At 35.6% G+C, this 13,574-nt stretch overlaps 1 protein-coding gene across 1 annotated transcript in view; it reads right to left on the bottom strand.

Moving 5' to 3' along the window:
* ENAH (enabled homolog (Drosophila)) overlaps positions 1-12,770 on the bottom strand; it is a 72,906-nt gene extending 60,136 nt beyond the window's left edge. Inside the window, exon 1 of the mRNA XM_012644035.1 lies at positions 12,609-12,770. Coding sequence (XP_012499489.1) covers positions 12,609-12,740 — 132 coding nt within the window. The 5' untranslated portion in view covers positions 12,741-12,770. The remainder of the gene's footprint in view (positions 1-12,608) is intronic.
* Between the last annotated feature and the right edge of the window lie 804 nt (positions 12,771-13,574).

Genomic DNA, 13,574 nt, shown 5'->3' with positions numbered 1-13,574 from the left:
AAATTTTCAAAATTATTGGCATAAAGTAGCTCAAAATATCTCCTTAACCATCTTGTATTTGTAGGATCTATAGTGACAGCCTATCCTTCCTGATAATAATTATTTATACCTTCTCTCTTTTTTCTCAAGCTGCTCCTCCAAGGGACTTTAGAACAAATCTTCTCCTTGGTGTTTCCTTTCTATTGCATTAATGCCAGCTCTTTATCATTACCCTCCTTCTAATTTATTTGGTTTTCATTGCCTATTCTTTAATTTCTTTAGGTGAATGCTTAAGTTGGCTAAAAAGAAGTCAATACCTCTTTTCCAATATAAACATTTTAGTCTCTAAATTTCACCAAAAGCATAATTTTAGTTGCATTCTATCAGTAATAAAAGGTACCAGTGTTGATATATAACATGTTCACCATCATTCAGCTAAACTAATATTTCTAAATTCATTATGATTCCTTCTTTGACCCACTGGCTATTTAAAAATATATATCTTAACTTCTAAACTTATGGGATTTCTCCATTATTTTCTCATTTCCAGATTAATTCTGCTGTGGCCAGAAAACACACTCTGTATGATTTTACCCTTTGAAATGTGTTGATACTTGCTTTATGCCCAAGCAAATATTCAATTTTGAAATTGTGACATGTCTAGTTGTAACATATGTATATATATGCCAATTAGCTTATGTGTGATAATTATCTTATTCAAATCTTCTGTATTTTTATTAATTTTTTCTTCTGATTACTTGTTCCATCCGTTACTAAGAGAAGTGAGTTAAAGTCTCCCACTAGGATTCGTGAATTAAACCTTTCCACTTCTGTTTCCAAAATGGCAGCACAGAAGCAAGCTGGCTGCACTCCTCTCTCTCCGCAAACCAAAACCAAATACGCACTGACAAAATCATCACCAGCAATATCCCAGAACTGAATATGACAATGAGACAGTTCTTGGACCCACAAAGAACTGAAAAAACCGAGCAGACGGTAAGAGACTTGAACTTCCATATCCACAACCCCCCTGCCCCCCATCTGCCCAGCACCAAACACATGGAAAATTTTCCCCAGACTCATGGCTTCTACGCTGGAAAAGGTAAGCTCAGGGAGGACAACCAGCTTCCCCACCATCTTAGGAGACCTGTCCCTGCCCTCAACTCTTAGGAAGGCTGAAGAGAAAAATATCCCCGTGGACCACCAGAGACAAAAAGGGGGGAAACCACCATCCCCAGCCCTGCAAACTCTGTTCTGTAACTCAGCCAAAAGAGATGCCAAATCAGAATGGTTGTTCAGTAGCACCATGTTCTAAGAGGTTCGTTCTACCAGTCAATCGAGCACAAACCCCTAGCGAGTCTTCCCACACCACTGGGATATCCTCAGCTGGGACAGGTCGCACTCTGATTGTTTACTAGAACTGAGGCAAACCTGAGCTTAAGGCATCATCTAGTACCAAAAAGGAGGCAGTGACCTAGCAGGAAAAAAAAGAAAGAAAACCAACAAGTAAATCACAAACAATCTCTAGGCAAACATATGCAGTTAAAACTAAAATAGGTCAGTCTGAGAAGACTGGAAGAAATACCTAATCCTTCAATGCTAAGGCATAGATGTTCATCCACAAGAAACATTATCAAACAGGGAACCACAACCTCCTCAAACAAAGCAATCAACCAGTGACTGACCCTAACCAGACGGCGATATGTGAACTCTTTGACCAAGAAATCAAAATAGCAGCTTGAAAGAAATACAGTGATCTCCAAGATAACACAGAAAAGCAATTCAAAAATATATCAGAGAAATTTGACAAAGAGACTGAAATGGAAAAAAAAAATCAAATCTTGGAACTGAACCAAAAATTCATTAGAGGCTCTCAAGAGCAGAATGGATCAAGCAGAAAAAAGAATCAGTGAGCTCAAAGACAGGCTATTTGAAAATACAGAGAGGAGAAAAAAAAGGAAAAAGAATGGAATGAAGATTACCTTTAAAACATACAAAATTACCTCAAAAGACCAAACCTAAGAATTACTAGTGTTCAGGAGGGAACTGAGCAAGAATAAGGGGTAGAAAGCTTATTCAAAGAAATTATAACAGAAAAATTTCTAAAACTTGAGTAACAGTTAAATATCAAAATACAGGAAGGTCAGAGAACACCAAACAGAATTGACCTCAATAAGACTACCCCAAATCATACAATAATCAAACTCTCAAAAGTCAAGAACAAAGAGAGAATCCTAAAAGCAGCAAGAGAAAAGAAGCAAGTAACATATAAAGGAGCTTCACTCTGTCTGGCACTGGACTTCTCAACAGAAACCAGACAGGCCAGGAAGGAATGGAACAACATTTTCAAAGGGCTAAACGGCTGGGGTGGGGGGACTGCCATCCAAGAATATGTATCCATTAAAGCTATCCTTCAAATACGAAGGAGAAATAAAGTCTTTCACAGACAAACAAAAGCTGGGAGAATTCATTACCACCAGACCTCTCTTACAAGAAATAGTAAAAGAAGTTCTTCAATATACAAGAAAAAAAACATGAATGTGCAAAAAGAAAACATTGGAAGGTATGAAACTCAGTGGTAAAATTAAGTACAAGGACAAACCCAGAATACTCTAAGACTGTAACTGTTGTGTGCAACCCACTCATAACTCTAGGATAGACCCCAAAAGCCAAATTCATCAAAAACAGTAAAACATACAGTAACCTGTTAAGAGACAAATAATATAAAAATATGTAAAGTGAGACAAAGACAAAGAGATAAAAATATGTAAAGTCAAAATGTGAAAGAATGGAGTTAAAGTTTTTTCCCCATTTTTCCTTCGTTTCTATTCCTTTCTATGTGATCTAAGTTGTCATCTCTTCAAAATAACTTGTTATATCTGAAAGTTGTTTTTTGTAAGCCTCACGGTAACCACAATGCAAAAACCTACAACAGATTCACTAAAAATAAAAAGCAACAAGTTAAAACATACTACCATAGAAAATCATTTAACAGAAAGAAAGGAAGAAAGGAGCTACAGAACAACCAGAAAACAAATCACAAGATGGTAGCAGTGAGTTTTTAATTATCAATAAAAGCACAATGTAAATGGACTCAATTTTCCGAGTAAAAGCATACAGTAGCTGAATGGATAAAGAAACAACATCCAACTACATCCTGCCTATAAGAAACCCACTTCACCTATAAAGACACAGACAGACTGAAAGTGAAGGGGTGAAAAAAGATATTCCATGAAACTAGAAACCAAAAAAGAGGAAGAGTAGTTATACTTCTATCAGATGAAATAGACTATAAATCAAAGACTAAAAACAGACACAGAAGGGCACGATGTAATGATAAATGGGCCAATTAGCAAGAGGATATAACAATCATAAATATCTATGAACCCAACACCAGAACTCTGAAGTATATAAAGCAAACATTAAAGAAAGAGATAGACTGCAATACCGTAATAGTACCGGACCATCAACACCCCACTCTCAGTAAAGGACTGACCATCCTGACAGAAAGTCAACAAAGACACATCAAAGTTATCAAACAGGCCTATCTGACATTTACAGAGCACGCCACCCAACTACTGCAGAATACACATTCTTTTCATCAGGACTTGGAACACTCTTCACAGAAACCATGTCTTAGGCCACAAAACAAGTCTCACCGAACTCAAAAAGGTAGAAATCCTATCAAGTATCTTTTCTGACCACAATGGAATAAAACCGGAAATCAATAACAAGAGGAATCTTGGAAAATACATAAACACACGGAAATTAAACAAAATGCTCCTGAATAACAGATATGACAAGGAAGAAAATAAAAGGAAATTTTAAAATTTTTTGAAACAAATGAAAATGGAAATAAAATATACCAAAATCTATGAGATACAGCAAAAGCAGAACCAAGAAGGCAAGTTTATAGCAATAAATACCAATATCTGTCTGTCTGTCTCTCTCTCACACACGAATCAAATCCTGTCACTTGCAGCAATGTGGATAGAACCAAATGTCATTATGTAAAGTGAAATAAGCCAAGCACATAAAGACAAAATACAGGATATTTTTGCCCATACATGGTAGCTAAAAAAGTGGATCTCATGAAGATAGAGAGTAGATGGGTGGTTATCAGAGGCCAGGATGGGTAGGGGGAGAGGAGAATGAAGAGAGGTTAATTAATGAGTACAAATATACAGTTTGATAGAAGAAATAAGATCTAGTGTTAGAAAGATTAATAGAGTAACTATAGCTTATAATAATCTATTGTAAATTTTTAAATAGCTGGAATAATTCAAATGTTTCTACAATAGTCAAAATTTAAGGTGATGAATATCCCAATTATACTGATTTGATCTTTATAAATTATATGAAAATTATCACATGTATCCCCAAAATATGTACATCTATTGTTATTAATTTAAAGATTTAAAAAATCTGTTAAAAACCTTTGTTATGAAATGTCTACGTTTTCTTAATAATGTTTTTGCCTTAAAGACTACTTTGTGTAATACCAGCTTTTTAAAAAATTTTCTTCTTTGGATTAGTATTTTCATGATTTATCTTATCCTTTTATTTTTAACATTTTCTATATTTCTTATATTTCCATGTATACTTTGTTAACAGCATACTTTGTATTATTTATCCAATCTGCTAATCTCTGCTTTAAATTTGAGTGTTCACTCCACTTACATGTAATGCAAATTATACATAAACTTGGGCCTAAATCTAACATTTTACTATTTGCTTTTTATCTGACCAGACTGTTCCACATTCCTTTGCCTCTTGTTTCTTACTGTCTTTTAGAGTTTATTATTATTGCCTCCATTTAGTGCTAGTTATATATTTTTTCACTGTTCTTTTAGTGATTGTCCTAGAGATTATAACAGGCATCTTCAACTTATCAAAGATAAATAAAAAATTAATATTTTTACCATTTCCTCAACAATATAAGGACTTTGGAATACATTATCCCCAATAACACCCCCCCCCCAGCCCTGGACTCTTATTCTATTTTTTATCAGGTATTTTAATTCTATGCATATTGTAAGCCCCATGTAGTGTTATTATAGTTGTGTGTTGCTTAACAATGGGAATATGTTCTGAGAAATGTGTCATCAGGCAATTGCATTATTATGTGAACATCACAGTTTACTTACACAAACAAATAGTATAGCCTGCTACACAACTATGCTATATGGCCTATTGCACCTAGGCTACACACTTGTATAGCATGTTACTATACGAATATTGTAGGCAATTGTAACACAATGGTATTTGTGTATTGAAACACAGAAATGGTACATGTGTAAAAATGTAAAAATACAGTATAAGAGGTTTAAAAAATGGTAGACCTGTACAGGGCACTTAACCATGAATGGAGCCTGCAGGACTGGCACTTGCTCTGCGTGAGTGAGTGAGTGGTGAGTGAGCATGAAGGCCTAGGACATTATTGTACAATACTGTAGACTTTATAAATACTATACACTTAGACTACACTAAATTTACCTTAAAAAACAAAAATAAATTGTGCTACGAGGTTATGAAGTCACTAGGCAACAAGGAATTTTTCAGCTCTATTACCATATAACCTTACGAGGCCACCAACCTATAGGGATCCATCACTGTTGACCAAAATGTTATTATTATGTGGCACATGACTGTGTTTGTTTTATACAGTTAGTGATCATTTAAGATTTACCCTGTTGCTTTTTATTCCTTCTGCCCTCTCCAAAATTCTGCTGAGATCACTTGTGATCTTGGAGAACACAATTTACAATTTCTTTCAATGCAGATCTCCTGGTGATGAATTCTGTCAGTTTCTGTCACAAAATGTATTTCACCTTCACTTATGAAATACATTCTTATTAGATATGGAATTCTAAGTGGTCATTCATTTTCTTTCAGTACTTTGAAATCCACTGCCTTCTAACTTGTTTCTGCTGACAACTCAGCTGGCAGTTCATTGTTGCTTCTTTAAATTTGTCCCTTTTTCTTTGGCTGCTCTTAAGAGTTTCAACTGGTATTTAGTTTACAGTGATTTTAATATGGTAAATTTATGTATGGTTTTCTTTGTATTTATCCCACTTAAGATTTATAGCATTTCTAAGGTGAAGTTCTTTCATCACTTTTGAAAATTCTTGATTATCTCTTCAATGATTGTTTCTGCCAATTCTCTCCTTTCCTCCTGGGACTCCAATTAGACATACATTATACTTCTTCCCTGTATTCCCCACAAGTTCTTTTTTATATGTCTATCTTTTTCTTTCTCAGATAGCTTCAGTCTGAATATTTTCTTCTGGCTATATTCCAGTTCACTAATTTTTTGTAACTGTTTCTAATTTATTGTAAAACCCATCTATCACTGAGTTGTTAATAGCAGTTACTTCTGATAATTCCATTAACTGGATTCCCCAGTGGATCTGTTCTATTCCTGTTCTTTTTGTCTACTCAGATGCCTGGTTATTTTGATTGAGTGCCAGACATCATGTATGGACAATTGTATGGAAATTTTGAGGCCTATAATGATGTCTTATTTTTCCAGAGAGATGTACATTTGCCTTTGGCAAGCAGCTAGGTAAAACTAACAAATTCAAATCACATAATCTAAACAGTGATTGAAATTATTAGAGGCTGGGTTTCCGTTCCTATAATGGCCAATCTGATTCTGATTCAAACTGCCTCCTACAGTATGATGCTTTGGGTTCCAAACTGTGATCTGGGAGATTACTAAGTCAATCCCCCCCACCCTTCACTAGCAGGTCCTGAACTCTAATTTTTGCTGTATGAGTCCCACAAATCTGCGAAAAGCTCTGCTTAGCTTCTTAGTCCCCCCTTTTACAAAATTCACACATGCCTCTAGGTAAACAAAGGTCCGAAGCTGGACTCACCTCTTTGGCTTTTTGTTCTCTCAGATCACAGACCATAATTCTTCATTACCATAAAGCTCTCCAAATACATTTTTTCTTTTTAATATTCTGTCCAATTGTTTTATTTCTCAGAGAGAGCCTCTATCTAAATTACCTCATCTACCAATACACAAACTTGAATTTATTTTTAAAATATAACTTCTTGAAGATACTGTTAAGTACTAATAGAACAAGCCAGACACAAAAGATCAAGTATGTTATGATTCTACTTATATGAAATACCTGGACTAGTCAAGTTCATAGAGACAGAAAGTACAATAGTGGCTACCACAGGCTGGGAGGGGGCAAAATGAGAAGTGACTGCTTAATAGGTACAGAGTTTTAGTTTGGGGTGATGGAAAAGTGTTAGAGATGAATGGCAGTGATGGTTGCACAACAATGTGAATGTACTTAATGCCACTGAACTGTATACTTAAAAATGGTTAAAATGTTATGTATATTTTATAACAAAAAATATGATGATGACCTCTTACCATGTAGTTGGTTATTCATTCATTCATTCATTTATAAATAAATAAAGAGATGGGTCTCGCTTGTTGCCTGGGCTGCAGTGCAGTGGCTATTTACAGGCAGTATCGTAGGGCGCTACAGCCGCAAAGTCCTGGCCTCAGGTAATCCCAAGTGGCTGGGACTACAGGCGCACACACAGCTCATGTGGTTTTTATAAATATTGGGGTGGGGGGCCACAAATCTTAGCTACTAGAAACCCAAAGCTACTAAAATTTACCATTATCAGAAAATTATAAATACCATTTTAAGGCAAATCTATATCCCTACTTGGCGAGTAGGTTAAAATGGCAGAAAAAAAGCTGTTACATTTACTTTTTCAATTGTTCAGTAGCAGAATGTTAGAAAACACTGTGAAAAACAGTACTAGAATTGAAATTATATTAAGCAAATGATTCCCTTTTTCCAATATAAAAAAAGTTTTAAATTTGAATCAATTCTTTCATTCACCTAATCTTTGAGGATAGACAATACTGTAAATTATCTTTAAATGCTTTAAAAGTAAGGAAGATGTATATTTTTATTTAATAATAACTATTTATTGGATGTCCACTAAGCATGTTGTCAGGCTTGGACTTCATCATAATCCTTAATTCTGTGCTTCAGACCCAGTAAGCTCGATTCCAGTTTGGTGGTGATGTTCCACCCTACACATGCTTATCCATTTTTAGCCTGACTGTAACAGAGTAAACAGTGAAATAAACACCTACATTTCCTTGTGACGTGGCTCAATATCTTATCTTGTCTATGAAGGCATCCATGACCTTTTCCATATCTTCTCAACAAACTGTGATTCTTTTATGCCCTCACTGTGCTATGATTTACATTTATCATAACTGAAACATTTAATCGCACTTCTTTGCTTACACGCTTAACATCCCCATTCTTCACCGCATCTTTCCTTCAAGTTTTCTTCGGGCACTTTATTACCTATATAAAACCTAAGCAAATGTTAAGCTTGAAAATGGAATATTTTAATATATTTATAAATATTTATTAATATAGATTTATATAATTTGTACACACTCAATTTCACAAATAAATGTTAAGTGTTTTTTTTAACCGCTCTTACTACCAAAAGTTTAGATATTTAATAAATAGTGATAACATGTTTCCACTTAGAATAAACTGATAACCATTAAGAAATGAACAATACACCCCTGGAATGAGACAAAAACAATTATTTATCAGAGTTTATTCTTAGGTACGTTGTCATGTTTCTTTAAGTCGTATCACTATAAAATTGTATTTTCTAATTGTTTATTGCTAGTTATAGAAAAATGCTACTGATTTTTATATTCTGATCTTGTATCCAGCAACCCTGCAGAAAATCTTCTTTAGTTTTAACAGTTTACCTGCAGATACTTGGGTTTTTTTAATCCAGTTATATCATCAATGTTTCTTCCTTATCAATCCTTATAGCTTCTATTCTTCATCTTTGTATTACTAGGTTTTATCTAGAACCTCCTCTGCAACACTAAATGAAAACAGTTTGAGCTAAAATCCTCAACTTATTCACAACTTTAATGGAAATGTTCTCAAGATTATACCATCCTATAAAATATTTGCTGTGTGCTTCTATTACCCACCATTACCAGCTTAAGAATATTCACTTTTATGCCTACTGTGCTAAGAATTATTATGTATTGGCCGGGCGTGGTGGCTCACGCCTGTAATCCTAGCACTCTGGGAGGCCGAGGCAGGCGGATCGTTTGAGCTCAGGAGTTCGAGACCAGCCTGGGCAAGAGTGAGACCCCGCCGCTACTAAAAAATAGAAAGAATTTAGCTGGACAACTAAAAATATATAGAAAAAATTAGCGGGCATGGTGGCGCTTGCCTGTAATCCCAGCTACTCAGGAGCCTGAGGCAGAAGGATCGCTTGAGCCCAGGAGTTTGAGGTTGCTGTGGGCTAGGCTGACGCCACGGCACTCCAGCCCCAGCAGCAGAGTGAGACTCTGTCTCCAAAAAAAAAAAAGAATTATTATGTATTGATTTGAATTTTATCAAATGCTTTTCCTAAATCTCTTGCTTCTTATAGGTTTTCTCCCGGTAAATTACATTAACAGGTTATCCAATGTTGAACTATCCTTACATTACTGAGATAAAGAGAGATAAGCCCAATTTGATCAAGAGGTATTCTTTTCCATATTCATTACTACATTTGGTCTGCTAATATCTTAAGGACTTTTATATCTATGTATGTATTCATAATTTATCCTGGCTTATAATTTTCCTCTCTCAAACTAGGCTATTATGTTTTAGATGTCAAAATTATCCTAGCTTTATAAAATACCGTTCTCTACAATGGTTTGCATAAAACAAGTAATATCTTGAAGTTTTTAGAGTTCATTTGTAAATGCTCTGGACTCCCCCTGAAGCTTTTTAAATTTTGAAGGTATTACAGATTATTAACTACCGATTTATTTCATGATTGTAGGTCTGTCACGTGTTTTCTACCTTTGTTTTAGAAAGTTGGTTCTTCTACAAAACAGTCCATTTATTGACAAAGTTTTTGATAACATTTGGTTATAATTTTTTATTTCCTTCCTATAACTAAAGTGGTATTCTTTTTTTCACTCCTAATATGGTCTACTTATACCTTTTGTTTGATTGATTATGCCAGTGGGTCTAGCTTGTCTTTTCAACGAAGCAGGTTTTGTGTTAATGATGTCTACTTTTATTTAATTGATTTTTAGTAGTTACTTCCTTTGAGTTAAGCTCATTAATTTTTATTTTTCCTTATTTTTCCTACTTTATAAAGTTAAGACTTGTCCATCTAAGGACAGTTTAGATGTCCCACAGGTTTCTGTATATAATACCACTCAGGTCTTGTTAGGGAAATTTCCATGCCAGTTCTGGTTAAAACCACAAAGCAGCTAAAGTAGACGCTGACATCTGTCAGCCTTGCAAGCTAAAACCACAAAACAGCTAAGTGAAGCTGCAAACCTATCATGACTGTACTGCATGTAAAAACTGCTATTAATTGGCTAACTTTTAATCCTTTTACCAATTGGTTAACTTTTATACTTGTGTGTATTATTGGATAAGACTAACCCCTCCCCAAAAAAGAGTATAAAACCTGACAAAAACCCGGAAGAGGTGCTCAGAATTTGGAGGCTTATCTCCTCTGCGCTGCTGGCAATAAAACTTTCTGACCCTCCAACTCTCTGCGTGTGGCTCGGTTATTCCCCTGGGACCCATCACTGACACTTGCCGTAACAGTCTCAGTATTTTCTTATTTTCTAATCTTCACAATGATTTCATCTTAATGTCACAAATTATTTAGAAGCATGGTTTTAAATTTCTAAACATTTTAAGAAACACTCTTATTTGTCAAAATCTAAGAGTCACAGGATAGTTTAATTCTCTTATGAATAAAACTTTTAATGTTTCATATGGAAATTTCCTGGCTTAAATTTCTTTCTCGTTATTTTTAAATATTCTCCTTTTTTGTCAATATAGGATTATTCATTAGTACTGCCAAATGACCAATTCACTAAATTTACCAAAAACATATATACTTTACAGCTATTAGTTTGGAATGTTATAGTAAGAATGTTCAACGATTTCTACACAGTTTTAATTGTCCAGTTTTCATTTTTTCCCTATAATAGCATCTTAGGGAGTATTTGATTGTCCGTGGCCTAACTCACCCCTGGAACATTCTGTTGGAAGAGGAGAGAAAGCACTTAGGATAACCTGGACTAGCGATGGGACAGAGGGGGCTCTTGGTAAAGAGACTGGGGAGACCAGAAAAAAGCTGTGCAAGACCAACAGGGAAACTGGAGCACAGAGAAAAAGGAGAGAGACTAGGCAAGAGAGACGCTAGGGAGGAGAGAGGACAGAATAAGAGGGGAGAGACAAAGAGAGAAGGTAGCCTGAAAGGGCAGAAAGAGGGAGAGGCTGAAACAGTTTGTATTAAACGGATACATTTGGTAAAATGCAGTGAATCGCTCTTTCTGCAAACTGACTCAGAACTGTGAAAATTTCTCTCCAGAGAGGCACTGCATTTGTTTTTACCAGGTTCCCCAGAGTTTCACTGGCCTGCGACCAGTGTTTGTTAATTTCTTGGCTAGAGTTGTATAAGTGAAGTTGGGAGTTTCCCATTTCTCAGGGGAGCTTCTAAACCAAGTCAGACAGAAACAAACTCCTTTACCTCCTTGTGCTAATAGGATTTCTCTTAGTCTACTTTTGATGGGGTAGAGCCCCACTAAAATTTCCCAATTTTTTGCAAAGATATCCAGTTGCACAGCCTGACCTCTCATAGGCCCACAGTCCCCATATGCATGTATGACAAATCTAAGTCTCTAGCCAGTACCAGTTCACAATCTCCATTCTGAAACTCAGGGCTACTCTGCACCACCTGCATACACACTACACCACCATATACAGTGGAAATCTAGGAACCTACAGTTCTTTAGTACTGAGCTCAGGAGGGCACTGAAGAATAAGAAATCTGTTACATTTTTCCTGCAAGTGTAGCAGGATGATTTTAACATTTCTGGTAAATACTTTTTCTGAAAGTATTTTGTACATCTACTCTTTACAAAATTTCTTGCCTCTATGAGTATATAGTTAACGCTACTAAGACCCTTTCTGCTTTTTCCTCTGTCTACTGCTCCTGATGTGTTAAAGCCCAACAAATCAAGTAATCAGATAATCCAGCTACCTTCTAGGAAATCCAGCGCAGGGAATTAGTAAAAGCTTAGTTGTCATTCCAGACACAAACTGCAAAAGCTTAACTATCCCGGCAACCTCAGTATCTACCATTTTCCTATCATATATAAATTTAACAATATTTTCTGAAACTAGTGACACTTTCAACTCCTTCCTCCAGCCCCATACTCTACACCTTTGGCAGGAAATAAATTCCATAAACACACAATCTGCTACGTAAGTAGTTACTTCATTTTTGTTTGTCTTAAATTTACTTTAGATTCCAAAAACTAGCTTGCTGGAAGGCCAGAAGATCTAATGAAGTTTCATAGGAAAAACTCATATTTATGTTTTTGTACAATTAGTTCTAAATCTTCATCTAAACTGAGGCCTCATAAAAGGCAGAAAGAGTGGGGAGGCAAACCCTTCATTTTTTCCCAGCAAAACTATTTTGATTAGAGTTTTAAAGCACTACTTTATCTTAGCGAATATACCAAGTCCTTTTGTCATACTAGATCACCTTTAATCAGAATTTTAATAAACCCTTACCTGATGGTCCTGAATCTTCCTGCCCACCACTCTGAATGTGTTGTTGCCTGTATGGTGATATATATGAACTCTGCTGAACCCAGTTGAGCCACCAGCTGGCACCCACTTCTTATTGGCATCATCATAAACCATCACGGCAGCTCTTGCCTGACAGATACTCTGTTCACTGTAAAAAATAAAATATTCCAACTTAAGATATTTTAAATATGGTAAGTGTCCCACATAGCCATATAAACCTGTCAGTCAACAATTAGTGCTGTTGCTGGGTGCTAGAAACAAAGTGAACAAGACAGAGGATTTCTGTCTTTATGGGTAGACTCTAGTAAGGAAGATAAACTAAAAATTTAAGTATAATAAGAAGCCAAAAGGAGAAGATCAGGATCCACAAAGAGCACTTAGACAAGCAACACAATAAATGTTTTCTCCTAAATCTGAGTATCTAATTCATTCATTAAACTGAATCCAATCACAAGTATAAATTAATCAACATTTGTTTAATTTTGTACATGTTTATTATATTGGTGACCTGTCTGTCATTACTCCTTTACTGACAAAATTATTTTTATCATCAGGCTTGCTTCAAGGTCTAGAACGAATTCTGGTAAGTACTATCTGTCCCTTGAGACATGAAGTGGATACTAACAATCAATGGATGGCAATGTGACTAAATCCTTGATCCACCTTGGGCAACATAACGTCCTATCCTTCAAATTTCTTCATTTAAAAATGAAAAAGTAGACCAGGTGTGGTGGCTCAAGCCTGTTATCACAACACTTTTGGAGGAGTGAGGGGGAAATCACTTGGGTCCATGAGTTCAACAGCCTGTGTGTAACATAGCAAGACCCCATCTCTTAAAAAAAAAAAAAAAATTAAAATTAGCCAGCTATAGTAGCCCACACCTGTAGTCCTAGCTTAGCTACTAAGGAGGCTGAGGCAGAAGGGTTTGCTTGAGCACAGATGTTAGAG

The sequence above is a fragment of the Propithecus coquereli genome, unplaced genomic scaffold (genome assembly GCF_000956105.1).
Source record: "Propithecus coquereli isolate 6110/MARCELLA unplaced genomic scaffold, Pcoq_1.0 Scaffold205, whole genome shotgun sequence".
In the NCBI taxonomy this organism is placed as follows: domain Eukaryota; kingdom Metazoa; phylum Chordata; class Mammalia; order Primates; family Indriidae; genus Propithecus; species Propithecus coquereli.
The sequence above is the reverse complement of the archived record's forward strand: the minus strand, read 5'-3'. Positions and strand labels throughout refer to the sequence as shown.